This window comes from Coffea arabica, chromosome 7e (assembly GCF_036785885.1).
Source record: "Coffea arabica cultivar ET-39 chromosome 7e, Coffea Arabica ET-39 HiFi, whole genome shotgun sequence".
NCBI classification, from domain to species: Eukaryota; Viridiplantae; Streptophyta; class Magnoliopsida; order Gentianales; family Rubiaceae; genus Coffea; species Coffea arabica.
Genome location: NC_092323.1, coordinates 10022052 through 10039038, shown reverse-complemented (window position 1 = coordinate 10039038; position 16987 = coordinate 10022052). Strand labels below are relative to the sequence as shown.

Genomic DNA, 16987 nt, shown 5'->3' with positions numbered 1-16987 from the left:
GTTTTTTCTATTTCAAGGTTAGCTCGCATGCGGGTTAATGTTATATTTGAGCGCGAGAAGAAAAAATTGGTAATTAGGCTCTTTGGGCATTATAAGTAAATATTTAAATTAATGGCAGTTTTATTACACCAATATTATTGTATTATCATTATTATGATTATTGTATTATTTCTTATGCAAATATAACATTTAATTATCCAAGCAGTTTGATTTTATTTTTACAATTTATAAAATTTTTATCACTTATATAATATTTTTAAAACCCTAATACATCTAAATTTGAATCTAATTTTCTACAAGTCATACTTATAAATGCGAAATCTAACAAAAAAGTTAAATACAATTTTTGCAGGTCAAATTTAACAAATGCGAGCTATTTGCAAAATTTTAAATATTTGCAACATTTTTTAAAACAAAAATTAGAAGCTTTCTGCAAATAATTCCCTACCTCTCAAAAAATACCAAAATAAAAAAGATAAGAGCTCGCATTTGCTTCCTAGAAATAATTCCCTAGCTCTTAAAAAAGGAAAAAAAAAATTGAGAAGAGCTCGCATTCGTGGAATGCGAGCTCAATAACCAAAGCTCGCATTCCACGAATGCGAGCTCTTGTAAGTTCGCATTTGTGAAATTCACAAATGCGAAGACCCCCCTGACAGAAATTAAACCCAAAATCACCCCTTTTGTATAATTTTTTTAAAATTCATCACAAAGTTGGAAATTTCTCAATAGAAATACAACTTGTCTGGATTCCTTTCACTCTCTGATATCATTACGGTTGCTTTGCGATTACAGCGGCAAAACCTGTTTTTAATGGAGAAAGATGTAGGTGAATTCCATGATTCTCCCCTATGGCTTGAAGAGGCCATGGTTGCAGCTAAAACTTTTTACTCAGAGCTCTAATTGTAGCACAGCAAATGCACTTGTTATCACTCCAAATTAGTAGCAAAGAATGTTAATAGCTTGAAACCTCAGAGGTAGTTAAGTTGCTTTGCTTTATATGCTATTGCTACTGAAACAGCAAACCTTCTGGCCGTTGCAATTTGCAGCTAGCCGTTGCAAAATCTGCCAAATAACTGTTGCATGGCACATCTGGTGCATGCAATTTTTTGTATTGCACTTACCCCCCCTCAACTTTACTAATTAGTCCAAATCATTTATTCTTCTTTGAATCTTCTACTAATACAACTTCTGCAAAGGGTAGCTATGGAATAAAAATACCTTCTCACACATGAAAATAATATTTTAATCTGATTTGGACTGGATTGTTACCACAAAATCAAAAGCAAGGGAGGTAAGTGAAATTTTGAGAACCTCAGGGGATGTCAGTGAAAGTGTCAGAAACCTCAGGGGAGGTTTCTGAAATTATCCCTATTTATAGCCAAGAACCAGTCAACGAGCTGAGGAATGCTGAAAGTCAAGTACACCAACTAAACTCAAATCACTGAGCAACCAACTTTGAATTGGTATACTTTCTTTAAGGTAATCTGTAATCAGAACCGAACCATTGATTGAACCTTTAAATACCAGCAATCGATCCCCTCTTATCTTCATCCATAGACTCAGACAAATTGAGAAGAGGCAAGAAAGATGAGAAATTTGATTGTTATTATATTATCTCTAGCACCATTGCTAACATTGTCATTAGCAGAACAATGTGGTAAACAAGCTGGAAATGCTCTGTGCCCAAATCGGCTTTGCTGCAGCCAGTACGGTTGGTGTGGCTCTACAGCTGATTATTGCACAAATGGCTGCCAGAGCCAATGCAAGAACGGTGGTGGTTCATCCCCTACGCCATCTAACCCCACCCCATTCCCCGGTGGCGGAGCTGGCATTGACTCACTTATCAGTCCAGCCCTTTTCAACCAAATGCTCAAATATCATAACGATCCAAGATGCTCCAGCAATGGGTTCTATACGTACAATGCATTTATCACTGCTGCAAAATCTTTCAATGGCTTTGGAACAACTGGTGATGTTGCTACTCGTAAAAGAGAAATTGCTGCATTCTTGGGCCAGATTTCACATGAGACTACAGGTCGGGCTGATTTTTTTTTTTTTTAAAATTTTTTCGTTTCATTGTTATCATTACTCTGTATTCCTGTTTTTTTTTTTAAATTCATCAAAAAGACTAAGATAAGGAGGGATTTTTTCCTATTTTGGGGGGGGCTGCTAAAAGTTTAGTATTGCTTGATTTTGAGCAGGCGGGTGGCCAAGTGCACCAGATGGTCCGTATGCATGGGGTTATTGCTTCATAAAAGAAATAGGTGCCTCGGGGTCTTTCTGTGATTCTCCAGACTGGCCTTGCCCTGCCGGTAGACAATACTATGGCAGAGGCCCCATACAACTCACTCAGTAAGTTTAGTAACTAGTTCGTCACAATTGATACTGAAATTTTATACACGATTAAAATCCATGCAAGTCGAACTTCTAGGGAAATGTAAGGAGTATATATTACAGTAAGCGTGCTCATTAGAGATCAACATGTTGGAGCAAAAACTAATAAATTCGGATTGCCAGTTCTGCACAATGCTTATCAATCCGTAAATGGACGTTGGCTACACCTTAATCTTGGCGTTTAATCATCCAAAATTCTATTTTGACAAATAAAAATAAATTTCCTTTGGCTCTGAACCCTGGAAAGCTCACCAAATGAAATGATATTGAGTTAATTAGAGTACAAATCTATCGAACGTATACTTTCATAGTTTCTACCTTGGAAGCATATTTTGCTGAGTTTTGGAATCTAGCGTTTTTAGCATGCAGCCTACATGAATTCACGTAGTATTATAATTCATATACCCAGTAGTACCCTGTTCAACTTTTTATGTTTTTGCTGGAGATAGGGCTGTTAATGGGCTGGGTTTGGACCCGGACCCGATATTTTTTTTTTTTCGGGTATGGATTAAGAAATAATTCCGTTACTCGGGCCCGTTTACTTTCATAAAAAGTAGATCGGATACGGAATATAGAATTCCAACCCGTATCCAACTCAGACCTGAACAATGCATTAATGATTATAAAATATAAATATTTATAAATACACAAATAATTCTTTTGCTAAATTAACAAATCCTAATCTTGTTGGGGCCTTATTTCTAAATATAATAATATTTCTAAATACATCATTTCTAAATACAATAATATGAATATTTCAAAATACAATAATATTTCTAAATACATTATTTTTGTTGGGTTTTATTTTTTCTGGTAGACTCGGACCCAAGACCTGTCGAACCCAATTCTGGAACTCTAAACACTAGACTTGTCAAATATATGGGTCGGTACCGAAATTGTCACATTATAATGGGTTCGGGTTCAAAATTTTCAATTCTGACCCGACCCCGACCCGTTGACAGCTTTAACTGGAGAGGAAAATACTTGGGCACGATTAATTTATTACTAGTAGATAGATGATTACATTCAAAAGAAACGACAAATTGACGAGGATAAAAACAAGAAGTCCAGACATACAAATCACATATTATCATGTTTCCGTTGTGGACTTTAATAACCAGAAGACAAAAAAATTGGTAATGAAACTTTGATCACTTGCTAGCCGTTTTAAACTTCATAGCATCTATTTTTTTAGGTAACCTAACTTAAGTCGCCACCCCATGGAATGGAATTTTAAACTGATGGCTAGGATTAAGGAAACCTAAACTAAGCCACCATGACATGAAGGAATCTCAAACTTGCGGAGTACTTGCTAGTTCCTACTACAATTGAAACTAATTAAATGCATGGTGTCAAAAAGATCAGTTATTCTTGACCTTGGGCATTGATTTTACATCTTTTCTTTCCTTCTTTCACCAGCAATTACAACTATGGAAAAGCCGGCAGAGCAATTGGAGTGGACCTGATAAACAATCCGGACTTGGTAGCAACAGATGCTGTGGTTTCATTCAAGACGGCAATCTGGTTCTGGATGACACCGCAGGGAAACAAACCTTCAAGCCACGCCGTCATTACTGGGGGATGGACCCCATCCATCCAGTGCTGATAGGGCGGCTGGAAGGGTTTCAGGTTATGGTGTTATTACCAACATTATTAATGGTGGACTCGAGTGTGGCATGGGTCCTAATGCTAAGGCGGCTGATCGGATTGGGTTCTACAAGAGATATTGTGATATATTCAAAATCGGCTATGGAAATAATCTGGATTGCTACAGTCAAAAGCCTTTTGCATGAATGTTTTGCAATGAAATTGGAAGATTTAACGATGAAGGGATTCATTTGTTTGATCATGTTTAGCCCGAATAAATTGCTCTATTACGAGTGATGAAGAAGTGCATTTGATGGATTTTACTGCAATAAGATTTTGAAGATGTTTTTATTTTTAATTTTGATGATTTGATGCCCATCACTAATCTGTTAGCATCTCATGATATGTTTTTGGTTAATTTTGCAAAGTACCAAGTAGTATGATGTGGTATGTATGAATTTTCTAAAAAGCATGCAAAATAATATATGAAGAGTAAAGTGGAATTAACGAAGTCTAAGGGACAGTTGCTCCAATCCTTTCAAAACCTGGGTTGGGGACAAAGGAAAACGCTAACAAAATAGCAACCCTTTCAAATCCTGAGAAAATGTGAGACCAAATATTGTCTGAATAAAATGCAAAAGTAGAGTAGAAAAATTCAGAGGAAATTCTTGAACGCATGTAGTAAATTTCTTGCACGCTCATTGATTTAGAGGAATAAAGACCTCTATACGCCTATAGGACACTATACTCTAAGAATTGTCCAATACATACCACAAAGTGCATAGGATAGGGGAATACCATTCACTTGATATCAAATATAATTTGAAATGGACTGTTCTGTTCAATTCTATTCAGATGGCTGCACTTGCAATCAGGAAGAAATCAGAATCTGGATGAAGATCAAACTCCTCAAGACACATTTTCGCAGTTGCTGTGTGCAGGACATGCTGTCCCCTGGACTTTCTTGGGAATTGACTTGTTCCAAACTTGCAACACCGATCCTCCATGTTCCTGCATGGCAATAGCTCTATCTCTATCGCGTAGGTATTTCGTCATTTAGACTATAAATTATGAATTATGAATCGAGTTTAAATATTATATGCACTTACTGCAACAAAAAATTCATAGATCCGACTGAGTACAGTGCACGCCAAAATATTCGCTACGCTCCCCCCCCCCCCCCCCCCAAAAAGTCTTCTTCGAGGTTTCGGCACATCTGATAAATACTTCACTTTTTATGCATTGACAATGTAGTAATATTACACTAGCAACTATAGAAGTATGAAATATATGTATTATTTGAATTTCAAATTTGAATTTATGTTATACGATATTAATACTATAAATCTGTTAGTGTAAAAAATAATTCTACATTGAAAGTGTATAAAAAACTTATTCATAAAATAAATATACATCGATTGCCAAGAAGGAACGGACTGGGATGTGCACAAGTCCAGGATATACCCTCCCCCTGTCCTAATTCCAAACTTCCGGCGGCATTCCAATTTTCCAACCTTCGATCTTATCTAAACTAATTACTCAATTACAAGTACTATTAAACAAATTTCGGCTGCCCAGCTAGAATCGTTATTATTTTGGCTTTTGGAGACCCAGAGATATGTAAAAAAATCAAACTAAAAAAAAAAAAAGAAAGAAGAAAGTTGTTGGCCTGAATTTCAATCTGTCCATCAACATTATGCCTTTCTACAATTTGATCAAGCAGCTACTTTGTCATTTTATGTAAAATCCACAAATTGAGTTTAATGTAGGGCGTGAGAAAATGCTCCTCAATTTAGTAAAACGGCTTTCTTTTTTGGTTTGATAATAGTAGAAGAATATCGCACAGTTGAACTTGAGACCTGACTGCGTCAAAAAATTCCAGAGACCACAACTAAGCATTATCTTAAGTGACGGTATCGATTATCAAGAAATATGCTAGTGTGACTATGACGTTCCAGTGAATGTCCCAAGTCTTTAAGCTGCCAAAATTGACTTGGAATTTTCAAGAATAATCAAAGAACACGGTCTGAGCCTCTTTACATGCCCACAAGGAATCCCGCTAGAGCTCTATATTTATCCACAAAATTAACCCACAATTGAGAGGCAACAAAACATGAGGAATTGGATTTTGATTCTGTTAACTCTAGCCCCATTGTTCACAACATCATCACTAGCAGAACAATGTGGAAGACAGGCAGGGAATGCTCTGTGCCCAAATGGGCTGTGCTGTAGCCAGTATGGTTGGTGTGGCTCCACCCCCGACTATTGCTCTCCCTCTAACAATTGCCAGAGCCAGTGCAGTGGTTCAACCCCCAGCCCCGGCGGTGGTGGTTCAACCCCTAACCCCGGCAGTGGTACAGGCATTTCCTCCCTCATCAGTCAAGCTCTTTTTGATCAAATGCTGAAATACCGTAACGATCCAAGATGCCCCAGCAATGGGTTCTATAGTTACAACGCTTTTATCACTGCTGCACAATCCTTCCCGGGCTTTGCAACAACTGGTAATGATGAAACTCGTAAACGAGAAATTGCTGCATTTCTGGGACAGACTTCACATGAGACTACAGGTCCGGCTTGATCTATTTATATGTTTTGTTCATTCCTGGCACGATTGATCAAACAATTAAATTACATTTTCCTCTTCGTTTTCTTTGAGTTTTACGTTGCTAAATGGATTTCAATCATGTGTAGGTGGATGGCCTAGTGCACCAGATGGTCCTTATGCTTGGGGATATTGCTTCATAACGGAAAATGGCGCCTCTGGGTCTTTCTGCGATTCTCCATCCTGGCCGTGTCCTGCTGGTAAACAGTACTATGGCAGAGGACCAATACAATTGACTCAGTAAGTTTTCGAGTAGTCTGCTACTTGTCTTCTACCTTAACAGCGGATCGACAAACGAAATTCTCCACATGAAAAAAAAACCCATGTAACAATAATCTGCTTAAAACTAAGGAGGGGGCGACATTTGCCAGAAAGCAATTCACATATTAGTAATGTAGATTTTGATTTTATTTAACACCTATTCCGGAGTTCTTATCAGCTTTTGGCCCAAATTTAAACTTTTTAAGATTTTGCCCTTCCTAAAATGACACAACAAAATAATTCATCAGCCTACCTCATTGGAACATTATAGGTAACTTTGGCAATTGATTTGCATAACACTTTTTTTTTTTTTTTTTACTTTCAGCAATTACAACTACGGTTTAGCTGGCCAAGCAATCGGAGCTGACCTTATAAACAATCCAGACTTGGTGGCAACGGACGCCGTTATATCCTTCAAGACAGCAATTTGGTTCTGGATGACACCACAGTCAAACAAGCCCTCATGCCATGACGTCATCACTGGGGCATGGACCCCATCTGGTGCTGACACGTCAGCTGGTCGAGTCCCAGGATACGGGGTCATCACCAACATTATTAACGGTGGACTCGAGTGTGGCATGGGTACTAATGATAAGGTCGCTGATCGGATTGGATTCTACAGGAGGTACTGTGACCTATTTGGAATCGGCTATGGGAACAATTTGGATTGCTACAATCAGAGACCTTTTGCCTAAAGCCAAACAGGGGACTGGCGAATTACCGTCCTCGTTTAAGCATAAATAACTGTTGTGTGTGACCCATCAAGACCAAGATATGTATTTGATGCGATTTATTATTGGATTTGCACTAATAAAACACCGACAATGAATTGATTTCTAGTTTATTGCCAATTTTGAGAGTCAGAAGATATTGTGTAGTGTATGTTTTTTCAAGGGGAAGATAACACATGAACAATTTTTAAGGTGTAGGTGCGAATAGAAGTGTAAACTAACAGATCAGCTCGCGAGCTACTTACGAGTTAATCAGTCAAATGATCGACTCGACTTGGCATTGACCGAATTCGAATCAATCACAAGCGGCTTGTTTAGTCAAACGAGTTAAATATCCAAAATACCTTCTTTTCTAATGGAACTCGAGTTTGAACTCTTTTGAGTTTGAGTTTTCTCGAACCCAAATGAGTTGAATTCAAGCATTTCAGAAAATATCTAGCTTTTTTTGCATGCAGCCTACATGAATTCACGTAGTATTATAATTCATATACCCAGTAGTACCCTGTTTAACTTTTTATGTTTTTGCTAGAGATAGGGCTGTTAATGGGCTGAGTTTGGACCCGGATCCGATTTTTTTTCCTGGGTATGGATTAAGAAATAATTCCGTTACTCGGACCCGTTTACTTTCATAAAAAGTGGATCGGATACGGAAGATAGGATTTCAACCCGTATCCAACTCAGACCCGAACAATGCATTAATGATTATAAAATATAAATATTTATAAATACAATAATAATTCTTTTACTAAATTAACAAATCCTAATCTTGTTGGGGCCTTATTTCTAAATATAATAATATTTCTAAATACATCATTTCTAAATACAATAATATGAATATTTCAAAATACAATAATATTTCTAAATACATTATTTTTGTTGGGTTTTATTTTTTCTGGTAGACCCAGACCCAAGACTTGTCGAACCCGATTCTGGAACTCTAAACACAAGATTCGTCAAATATATGGGTCGGTACCGAAATTGTCACATTATAATGGGTTCGGGTTCAAAATTTTCAATTTTGACCCGAACCCGACCCGTTGATGCGGTTTCATTATTGGATTTGATGCGATTTATTATTGGATTTGCACTAATAAAACACCAACAATGAATTGATTTCTAGTTTATTGCCAATTTTGAGAGTCAGAAGATATTGTGTAGTGTATGTTTTTTCAAGGGGAAGATAACACATGAACAATTTTCAAGGTGTAAGTGCGAATAGAAGTGTAAACGAACAGATTAGCTCGCGAGCTACTTACAAGCTGATCGGTCAAATGATCGACTCGACTTGGCATTGACCGAATTCGAGTCGATCTCAAGTGGTTTGTTTAGTCAAACGAGTTGAGTATCCAAAATATCTTTTTTTCTAATCGAACTCGAGTTTGAGCTCTTTTGAGTTCGGGTTTGAGTTTGCTCGAACCCAAATGAGTTGAATTTGAGCATTTCAGAAACCCAAACGAGTTGAATTCAAACATTTCAGAAACGTTAGCAAATCGAGTTTAATTTGTAAAATTTCAAGCTTGATTGAGTCGAGTTCGATCTCAAGCAGCGATGTATCAAGTCGAGCTCAAACTCAAGTATAGCACTATTCAGAATTGACTCGACTTGTTTACACTTTTAGTGTCCGAAAGTTTGACTTTCGCATTCAAACATACGCGTTCCAGTAGAAAGTGATGCTAACTGATTTGCAGCAATTACGATAAGCAATGAAATATTTAGAGCACCATGATAAACAAAATCATTGGCTTGGGAAAAATAAATGAGACATACCCTTTTCTCTTTGGTCCTTGCTACTGCCTTTGGTGGAGTCAAAAGACATGGAGAAAGAGAAAAAGTATAATAAAAAAAAAAGTATTGGCAAACATAAATTCTGCAATCCCGCGTCGTCAAAAAGGCTCTAGGGGCCCAATCGAGATCTGTGTTGTAAATTGCAATGCCCATAAGTGAAAAAAAATGTGATGAGCGTAGAGTTTGTCATGTATAGCCTTCTCCTGTTTGTGTAAAAACTCGTTCCAGTACCAGTTTTTGCGATTGCGGGAGATTACATTGATTGATGATACTGATTGATTGGGGCAGGTCCAATGAATTCCAGTCACATTCATCCATTTCAATTTCATCGTTAGGCCCATTATAGTTGGCAAGGGTGAAAAGGTACAAATGGTAATGCGGCGCCGAATAATGGAAAGTAGAGTGAAAATTTTTCTCTGTGCTTTTGGAAACGTGATTGGAGGTGCTTTTGTGGCTCGTTATTGGTCAGTAGTAAAGCGCTAACATACTAATCCTGTAGCTCAATAGCGAGAAGGAAACTCTTGCGCCAAAAATAGCTTGAATTTTGCTGCTTGATGTTTTTTTTTTTCGACATAGGGGTTTCCGGGACCGCCTGACTAATCTCCTGCGGCTGCTTGATGTTATTCTATGCCCCAGAATTTGTTAAATCACTTCTTACCCAAGATTTATGCACGTAGCCTTTAAAACCTGTTTGAATTGCTATTTTTAGGAGTTTTGTAGAAAAATATATTATTCCGATTTGACATATATAAGATAAAAGTTGACTAGAAAATGTAAAAATTTTTTGTGAAAAATCACGATCCAAACAAGGCGTAATTTTGTTAAATCACTTCTTATGGAAGATTCGATGAGAATTCATTGTAGGACACTAATAATGTAGTGGACCCTTTTTTTGTTTTTTTGTAATGTCAATCCATCTCCTCCTATACTATTTCTTTAATTTTTTTGGCTATAAAACGAAACGAAGTAGTTGTAGATTCAATTATTTGATGTTCCACTTTTGGCTTTGTGAGTTATTGGGAGGTTGAAGCCTCAAATAATTTAAGAATTGCCACTTGGGCTTCTGCAAAATTTCTACTACATCCTTTGTGGTGACTGATTATCCTTAAAGCATCTGATCCTTCCAAGAGCAGCCACAATCGCTTCACTCATTCCTTAGGAAATATGGGATGCTTTAATTTTCAGTATAAAAATCCAAACAAAGAGAAAAAAAAAAAAAAAAAAAGGAAAAGAAAGATTGCTGTAATCAACATCTATATTGCAAATTTTCTTGGTAGGTTTCCAACTTTCACTTGCCCCTCCCTCTAAATTCTTTAATATATTGGGTTTACATTATTAATTCTTGATTTTTGGCGTGTACCTGAAAATACGCCAAGAAACTTTACTTTAGGCAGGTACAACCATAATAACCCCTAATTAGTTACTAGTAAAGAATGCTTTAGGAAAGCTGCAGCCATATTCTTCGTAATTAAGGAGGATGTTTTTATTGGAAGTTGGGCTGAGAATATACAATTTAAAACATTTAGCAGAGGCATTATAGCCAACTAAACAATTGCTTGCTAACCTGACAATAAAATATGTCTGGTCTGCCGACACCCGTGGGCCTTGTCAAATTTGAATATTATGGAGTTGTTAATTCGTGGAATAAATAAGGATCCTATGGAGTTCCAACAACATGGCAACAAGGCAATGTAAGAAAATGCATTGACCATGAGAAGAAATCCGCTCTCAGTTTTCCTAAACCAATCCAAACTACCGGTAAGACACTACACTATAGTACGTGGATAATCTAGCTGGCTTCGGATTTGCTTAGCTTTCAATCAAATTTTCGAATAAAAAATATTTTGATTCGTCCTAAGCAACCCCCAAAGACTTCATGATTTGCATTCCACAAGAGTATAAGCAACATGATATCAAGTAGTCAATCGTCAAGCAATGGAGACAACCCTTTATTACCCGAAGACCAACTTGAGACCATATCCGGGAGGACCACTACCATAGCTGCAGCAGTCAGACACCCGAGATTGTAGCATTGACAGTCTCAGCACCGAGACAGCTGCACAAAAAAATGAAAGAAACCAGAAAGCAATTTATTGCTGCCAGTAGCTTGGGGATGAAATTCAATTTTCTTCACTTGCAGATTGCTTTTGTAGTCGCCATGTTCTTTCTACTCATGGCTGCGTACGTTTCCAGGGAAATCAGCAGGACTAGTAGTAGTAGTCGTAGTAGTAGAAGTACTGAAGTATATGATCAGAAGAAGGATATGATAAATGAGATTACTAGTGATACAACTGGTCAAACCGCATTCTCAAGCTGTGATTTGTTTTCAGGTAGATGGGTTTTTGATAACAAATCTTACCCTCTGTACAAAGGCCGACAATGTTCTTTGATGAATGAAGAATTGGCTTGTGAAATGTACGGGAGAAAGAACCTCAACTATCAGTATTGGAGATGGCAACCACATCATTGTGATCTCCCCAGGTACTGTGCTCTCCTGTTCCCTTTCAAATTTTCTTGACTGTCCTGAAGATCTGGATAAAAATGATGGTGTTTCTTTGTTTTGAATTAATTAAGGTTTGACGCCATTGATTTGTTGGAGAAGCTAAGGGATAAGAGGGTTGTGTATGTTGGAGATTCACTAAATAGGAATCAATGGATGTCAATGGTCTGTTTAATTGAGTCTTCCATCCCTGACAGACCAAAAACACTTCACTACAATGGCTCCCTAATTGCTTTCAAAGCCTTGGTAAGTCACGTTCTGAGTCCAGCATTCGTTTATTCAATTTGGATTCAAACATGATTTTATTTGGCATGAAGAAATGAAAGGAAAAAAAAAAGAGAGAAAACTATTGAATGTTGAACCACAATGTAATATTGTGCATTAATCCTATTAACCAAAACACAAATTAATATTAACTTTCTTTAAGTATTTATGAAGGTTACTACTTATAAGAATTTTGTCTCCAAACACGATAATAAGATCACGTCATTTATAGCATATCCCGTCTTTTTCAGACAGTTTGTGTTGATGTCTGTTATTTGTTCATGTATATGTTAAAGGAGTACAATGTTTCAATTGACTTCTATTGGGAGCCAATGTTGTTGGAATCAACTTGTGATGATCCAACAAACCACCGTGTGTCTGAGAGGATTATAAGAGGGCAGTCAATTGAAAAGCATGCCAGAAACTGGAATGACGCAGATGTTCTTGTATTTAACTCCTATATTTGGTGGAGACAGCTCAAACTAAAAATCTTGTGAGTACATCTCCGGCTCTGAATCAAACTCATTGATTGGAGACCAATTTTTAATCATCATATAATAAAAAGTCCATTGCTTCTGACTTTATCAGGTGGGGATCATTCGAAAATGTTGATGCTGATCGAATTTACGAGGATGTAGAGATGCTAAAGGCGTATGAAATGGCTCTTACAACATGGTTTGAGTGGCTAGATAATCACGTCAATCGTTCTAAGACCAGAGTCTTCTTTGTTAGCTCATCCCCCACTCATAACAGGCATGCTAATACGTATAATTAGTCCTAATTTTGAAGTTAATTTATCCGACTTTGCTCTTTTTCTTTGCCGCTTTCTTTTTCTGTTCTATTTGAGCTTTTTTGCTTTTTATCTGGGGGGTAGGTTCTTTTTGATTTGTTATGATTACAAGGAAAAAGATATCCTTGCTTAACTTGAAAGGAAATTTTCTTGAAGAGGCATTATGCATGACAGGGCTGAAGAATGGGGAAAACCTAAGAAGCACAAATGCTTTTACGAGACAGAGCCTATCTATGAAGAAGGGTACTGGAGCATGGATTCTGATCCAAACATGATGCGGTTAGTGGAAAAATACATCAACAAGTTGAGCAGCCAGGGTTTCAATGCACAGATGCTGAACATCACACAACTTTCTGAATATAGAAAAGATGCACATCCATCAATGCATAGAAAATTCTGGGATCAACTAACTCACGAGCAATTAACAACACCTAATTACCATACTGATTGTACGCATTGGTGCCTTCCTGGAGTTCCTGATGTCTGGAATGAGTTCTTATATGCATATTTGTTGTATCCACCAAGTTGAAGCAGAAAATCACAGTGGCAATCAACAAATCAATGATTCTTTTTGGTCAATTTCTATACATGGATCCTTAAAATCTTGGTCCAACATTTTCATTTTTGTTTTGTGTGTGTTTCTCTGTTGATTTCAATTGTTCTGGCTTCCATCCCAGTGAATTATTTCAATGCAAATAGGCTTAAAAATCAGAAATACAAAATGAAAAAAGCTTCAGGTGATTGCAACAGCATGATAAATTCTTGTGGTCTTCAAGCCGTAGAAATAGGCCATCCCCCATGGGCCAAATCTTGTATTAAGAAAATTACTGGCGCATGGTCTGTTCCACGGTAGACTGCCTCAACTAATGACCTGCTTGCAGTCAGTCCTCTTTTGTAACACAAAACCCAAGCCCACTACTAAGTAGGATCTGCTCTGACTCCACACCAGGCTACAATTATTTAAACTCATGGGCCTGTTAAAATCAGCAACAATTTAAAGTGTGGCTGACAGAAGAATTCGATTTCAAAACCTCTTATTTATATTCTCTTTTACGAATTATTCAATCCATCGTACTCGTGACAAATCTCACTTGTTGAGATCTTCTAGTGCCGTTTGTTGAAAAAAAAAAAAAGAAGATCTTCTAGTGAAAAGAATTCCACCACTAATGACTAAGTAAACTAGCACTAAGCTAACATCAAAGTGTAGCACTAAAACCCTTGGTCCAATTGACCAATTCAAATGCTGAGAGTGTCCTCTTTTTCGAATAAAAAATGTACAATAACCTATAGTATGTTAGACATAGTCAAGGCAAATTAAATAGTATTTCTATGCATTTAGTTACTAATCACGAGTTCGGTAAACTTATTATGTCTGTATACTTGTATGTAAATAGTACGAATATATTTGAAAGTGTGAAATAAAAAATATGAATTAATTTTCTACAACTTTGTCCATTAATACTAATTTCTTACTCTTAATTTTTTTTTTTATACTAGACATTAGATTGTTTAAAATTTTATCATATTATTAGTTGTATATGTGCAACTTAATGGAAGATTTAATATTATTCTTACTCAAGCTTTAAAATTCTGCAATAATTAAAGTATCATACACGAAGTATAAAACCTCAAAAGTTTGTGACTTGTTTTATACGATTTTTCAACTCGGCATTCGTCTAATTCATCATGATGGCGGAGCTGATCAACTTCACTTTAATAATTTGTGGAAGATTCACTTTAATATGTTGTGATTAGGAGTGCAGGTTAAGTCATTCAGGTAGTGGTAGAAAATTAGCTATTCCAAACTGAGACTTTTCGTGGAAACACCTGAGCCTTTACAGCTTAATTCACTATACATTTTGCTCTTACAATCCATAGAAACTTGAGTAGTACTAAAAGAAGTAGAAAAAAATGGAAGTGTTGCCATGCTTAACTGGACCTGATCTTTTGTAGGAGTAAAAATCGATGTCTTCTAACGCTATTAGTGTTGTCAAGACCTAATTTAGTTACTCGAGACATTATTGATTAGGTGGATATTATAAGTTGATCAAGAAATTGCTAACTGGACTTTTAAATCCTCTTGATTTCTTCTCTCCGTTTGAACATAGAAAATATCTTTTCCAGTGTTATTATATAAGGGGTTTTGCCAAAAAAAAAAATACCAACTATAATAGAATAACGGTTCCTATCAACTCATTTTATAATTTCGAAACTGAGTTGTATGGATAGCAGCTACATCAGTGAGTGAGTGAGTCCATCAACTTGTCGGAATCAGTTGTTTGAATTGGTCCAAATACAAAATTCCATTGCCAGTCCGGCACTAGCTAGCGCACCGTTTTCCTTGATGGTCCATTAACCGCGTATTTAGGGCGTCGAAGAACTTGGAAGCCGCCCCGGGAAAGAGTTTGCAAGTTCATCTCACTTTCCACGCTAAATACACTCTCTGATGAATGAAAAGTTGAAAGCTCTAGCAACTAAAGATCAGTTTGAACCTGCCGTATAATATAAGTAGCTTGTGTATGTATCGAAGCCCTTTATGGCTTATTGCAACTGCAACTCGATGCAGAAGAATTCTACCACAATGTCTAGTCTAGGTTCAGGCCTCCATAGTTCTTTTAACCAAAACCAACACTTCAACACAAAGTAGTTTAGACGTTTCTTACTTAACCCATCAGATGACACTAACATGTGATGATGGCGATCTTTCTGCTGCTCTGCTTATACAGTTGCCGAACCCATCAGATGACAGTCAAAAAACAACCCATGATGATCTTTACCGGTCTAAACTTCCAAGTATCCTATCAAATCTTAATCAGCAAATTAATGACACTTTGATGGCAGATAAGATAACTAGGCACATGCGTTGCAAAATGGAGAAAATGACATTAACGGCCCCCTCATGGCAACCAACTCCTTCTAAAGGTACTGATCACCACATTAATTATGGAATGGGAGATCAATAGTTCAAACCTTACCTCTCATCAACGTGCCTCTATATGAAATTTATTCTAAATTTATACCGATACGCGATGCATCCGTCTGATCTGATGATAATTAATCTCCGTCAGGTTCCTCCGACTCAGTTGAGCCACCCCTTGTGGCGGCTTGCTTCTGTATTTCACGCCGCCGCCCCCCCCCCCCCCTCCACCCATCAGATTAATTGGTTGCCAACGCACCATTCAAATGGTAAGACATTTTTTCTAATTTGATGCGTAGCTAACAGCAGCCTCGCGAAGCTTTGAAATCAGATATGATGATTTGATTTGACAATTGGGATGCCGCATCTAGACGTCGGTTTACTTGACAAACTACTATATATTATACGTGTAACTTGCAAAACAAATTCAGCGCTCAATAGTCAAAAGTGATGAAGATAAAGGGCTGCTCATACCGTTATGTTCCTTGTATATTTAGCAGCCCAATGATCTAATCTCCTCCCGCAATCTTCTCCCAGTGACCCAGTCTTGCCCAACGCAAGTCCATGGATACGACCTCCTGCACTCAACCTCATTCCATATAGTCAAAATATTAGGCAAATCTCCATTTTTACTTGAATACAAAACTGGTACTTCAGTTCAGTCCCCAGCAGTTAATTGGAATGGTAAATATTGAAAAAATAATGATAAGTATCCAACGCATGATGATGTCAGACGTTCAATTTTTTCCTTCCTGTAAAACTGATGCTTGTTTAGATCAATCGATAGTATGTATCTTGTTCAAGGTGACGATGGTTACTTACAAGTCATATATGTCAAGGGAAAATAGAAATGTTGCGGGAAGCTGTGATTTTTGAAGGTTATAAAATACTTTTAACCACTAAAATTTTCAAATTCATTGTTATCTTATTTCTTTATCCCTATATTTTAGGTACTTTCACCTTTGAATTTTTTGACACTTCCGTGAGTATTTAACATCCCAACGATATAAATAATAAAAAATGGTACAAGTGGTTTTACCTCTATTTGTCCTTTCGGACGGTGGTGGATGCAGGGGGGGGAGAGGGCACTGGGAGCACAAGCCTCCGTCAATATTTTTCCAATTAGTAATGCCAAATTTCCCCTATTACCCATGTA

General features: G+C 37.1%; 2 protein-coding genes and 1 pseudogene across 4 annotated transcripts; all 3 read left to right on the top strand.

Annotated features, from left to right (window-relative positions):
- The first annotated feature begins 1587 nt into the window (after nucleotides 1-1587).
- LOC113702308 (26 kDa endochitinase 1-like) lies at nucleotides 1588-4282 on the top strand (annotated as a pseudogene).
- A 1779-nt stretch (nucleotides 4283-6061) lies between these two features.
- Nucleotides 6062-7695, top strand: LOC113702307 (endochitinase). The gene is made up of 3 exons (XM_027223444.2): nucleotides 6062-6548; nucleotides 6673-6823; nucleotides 7170-7695. Exons 1-3 carry the CDS (start codon nucleotides 6095-6097, stop codon nucleotides 7537-7539), a joined length of 975 nt encoding a protein of 324 aa, XP_027079245.1. The 5' UTR covers nucleotides 6062-6094; the 3' UTR covers nucleotides 7540-7695.
- Nucleotides 7696-11020: 3325 nt separating this feature from the next.
- LOC113702306 (protein trichome birefringence-like 34) lies at nucleotides 11021-13539 on the top strand. 3 transcript variants are annotated; one of them, XM_027223443.2, is made up of 6 exons: nucleotides 11021-11118; nucleotides 11691-11841; nucleotides 11935-12106; nucleotides 12421-12617; nucleotides 12713-12877; nucleotides 13089-13539. In XM_027223443.2, exons 2-6 carry the CDS (start codon nucleotides 11750-11752, stop codon nucleotides 13441-13443), a joined length of 981 nt encoding a protein of 326 aa, XP_027079244.1. In that variant the 5' UTR covers nucleotides 11021-11118; nucleotides 11691-11749; the 3' UTR covers nucleotides 13444-13539. The 3 variants fall into 3 exon arrangements, with proteins under 3 accessions (XP_027079244.1, XP_027079243.1, XP_071916486.1); XM_072060385.1 differs by lacking the exon at nucleotides 11021-11118 and adding an exon at nucleotides 11446-11541; XM_027223442.2 differs by lacking the exon at nucleotides 11021-11118 and having other exon boundaries at nucleotides 11134-11841.
- The last annotated feature ends 3448 nt before the right edge of the window (nucleotides 13540-16987 follow it).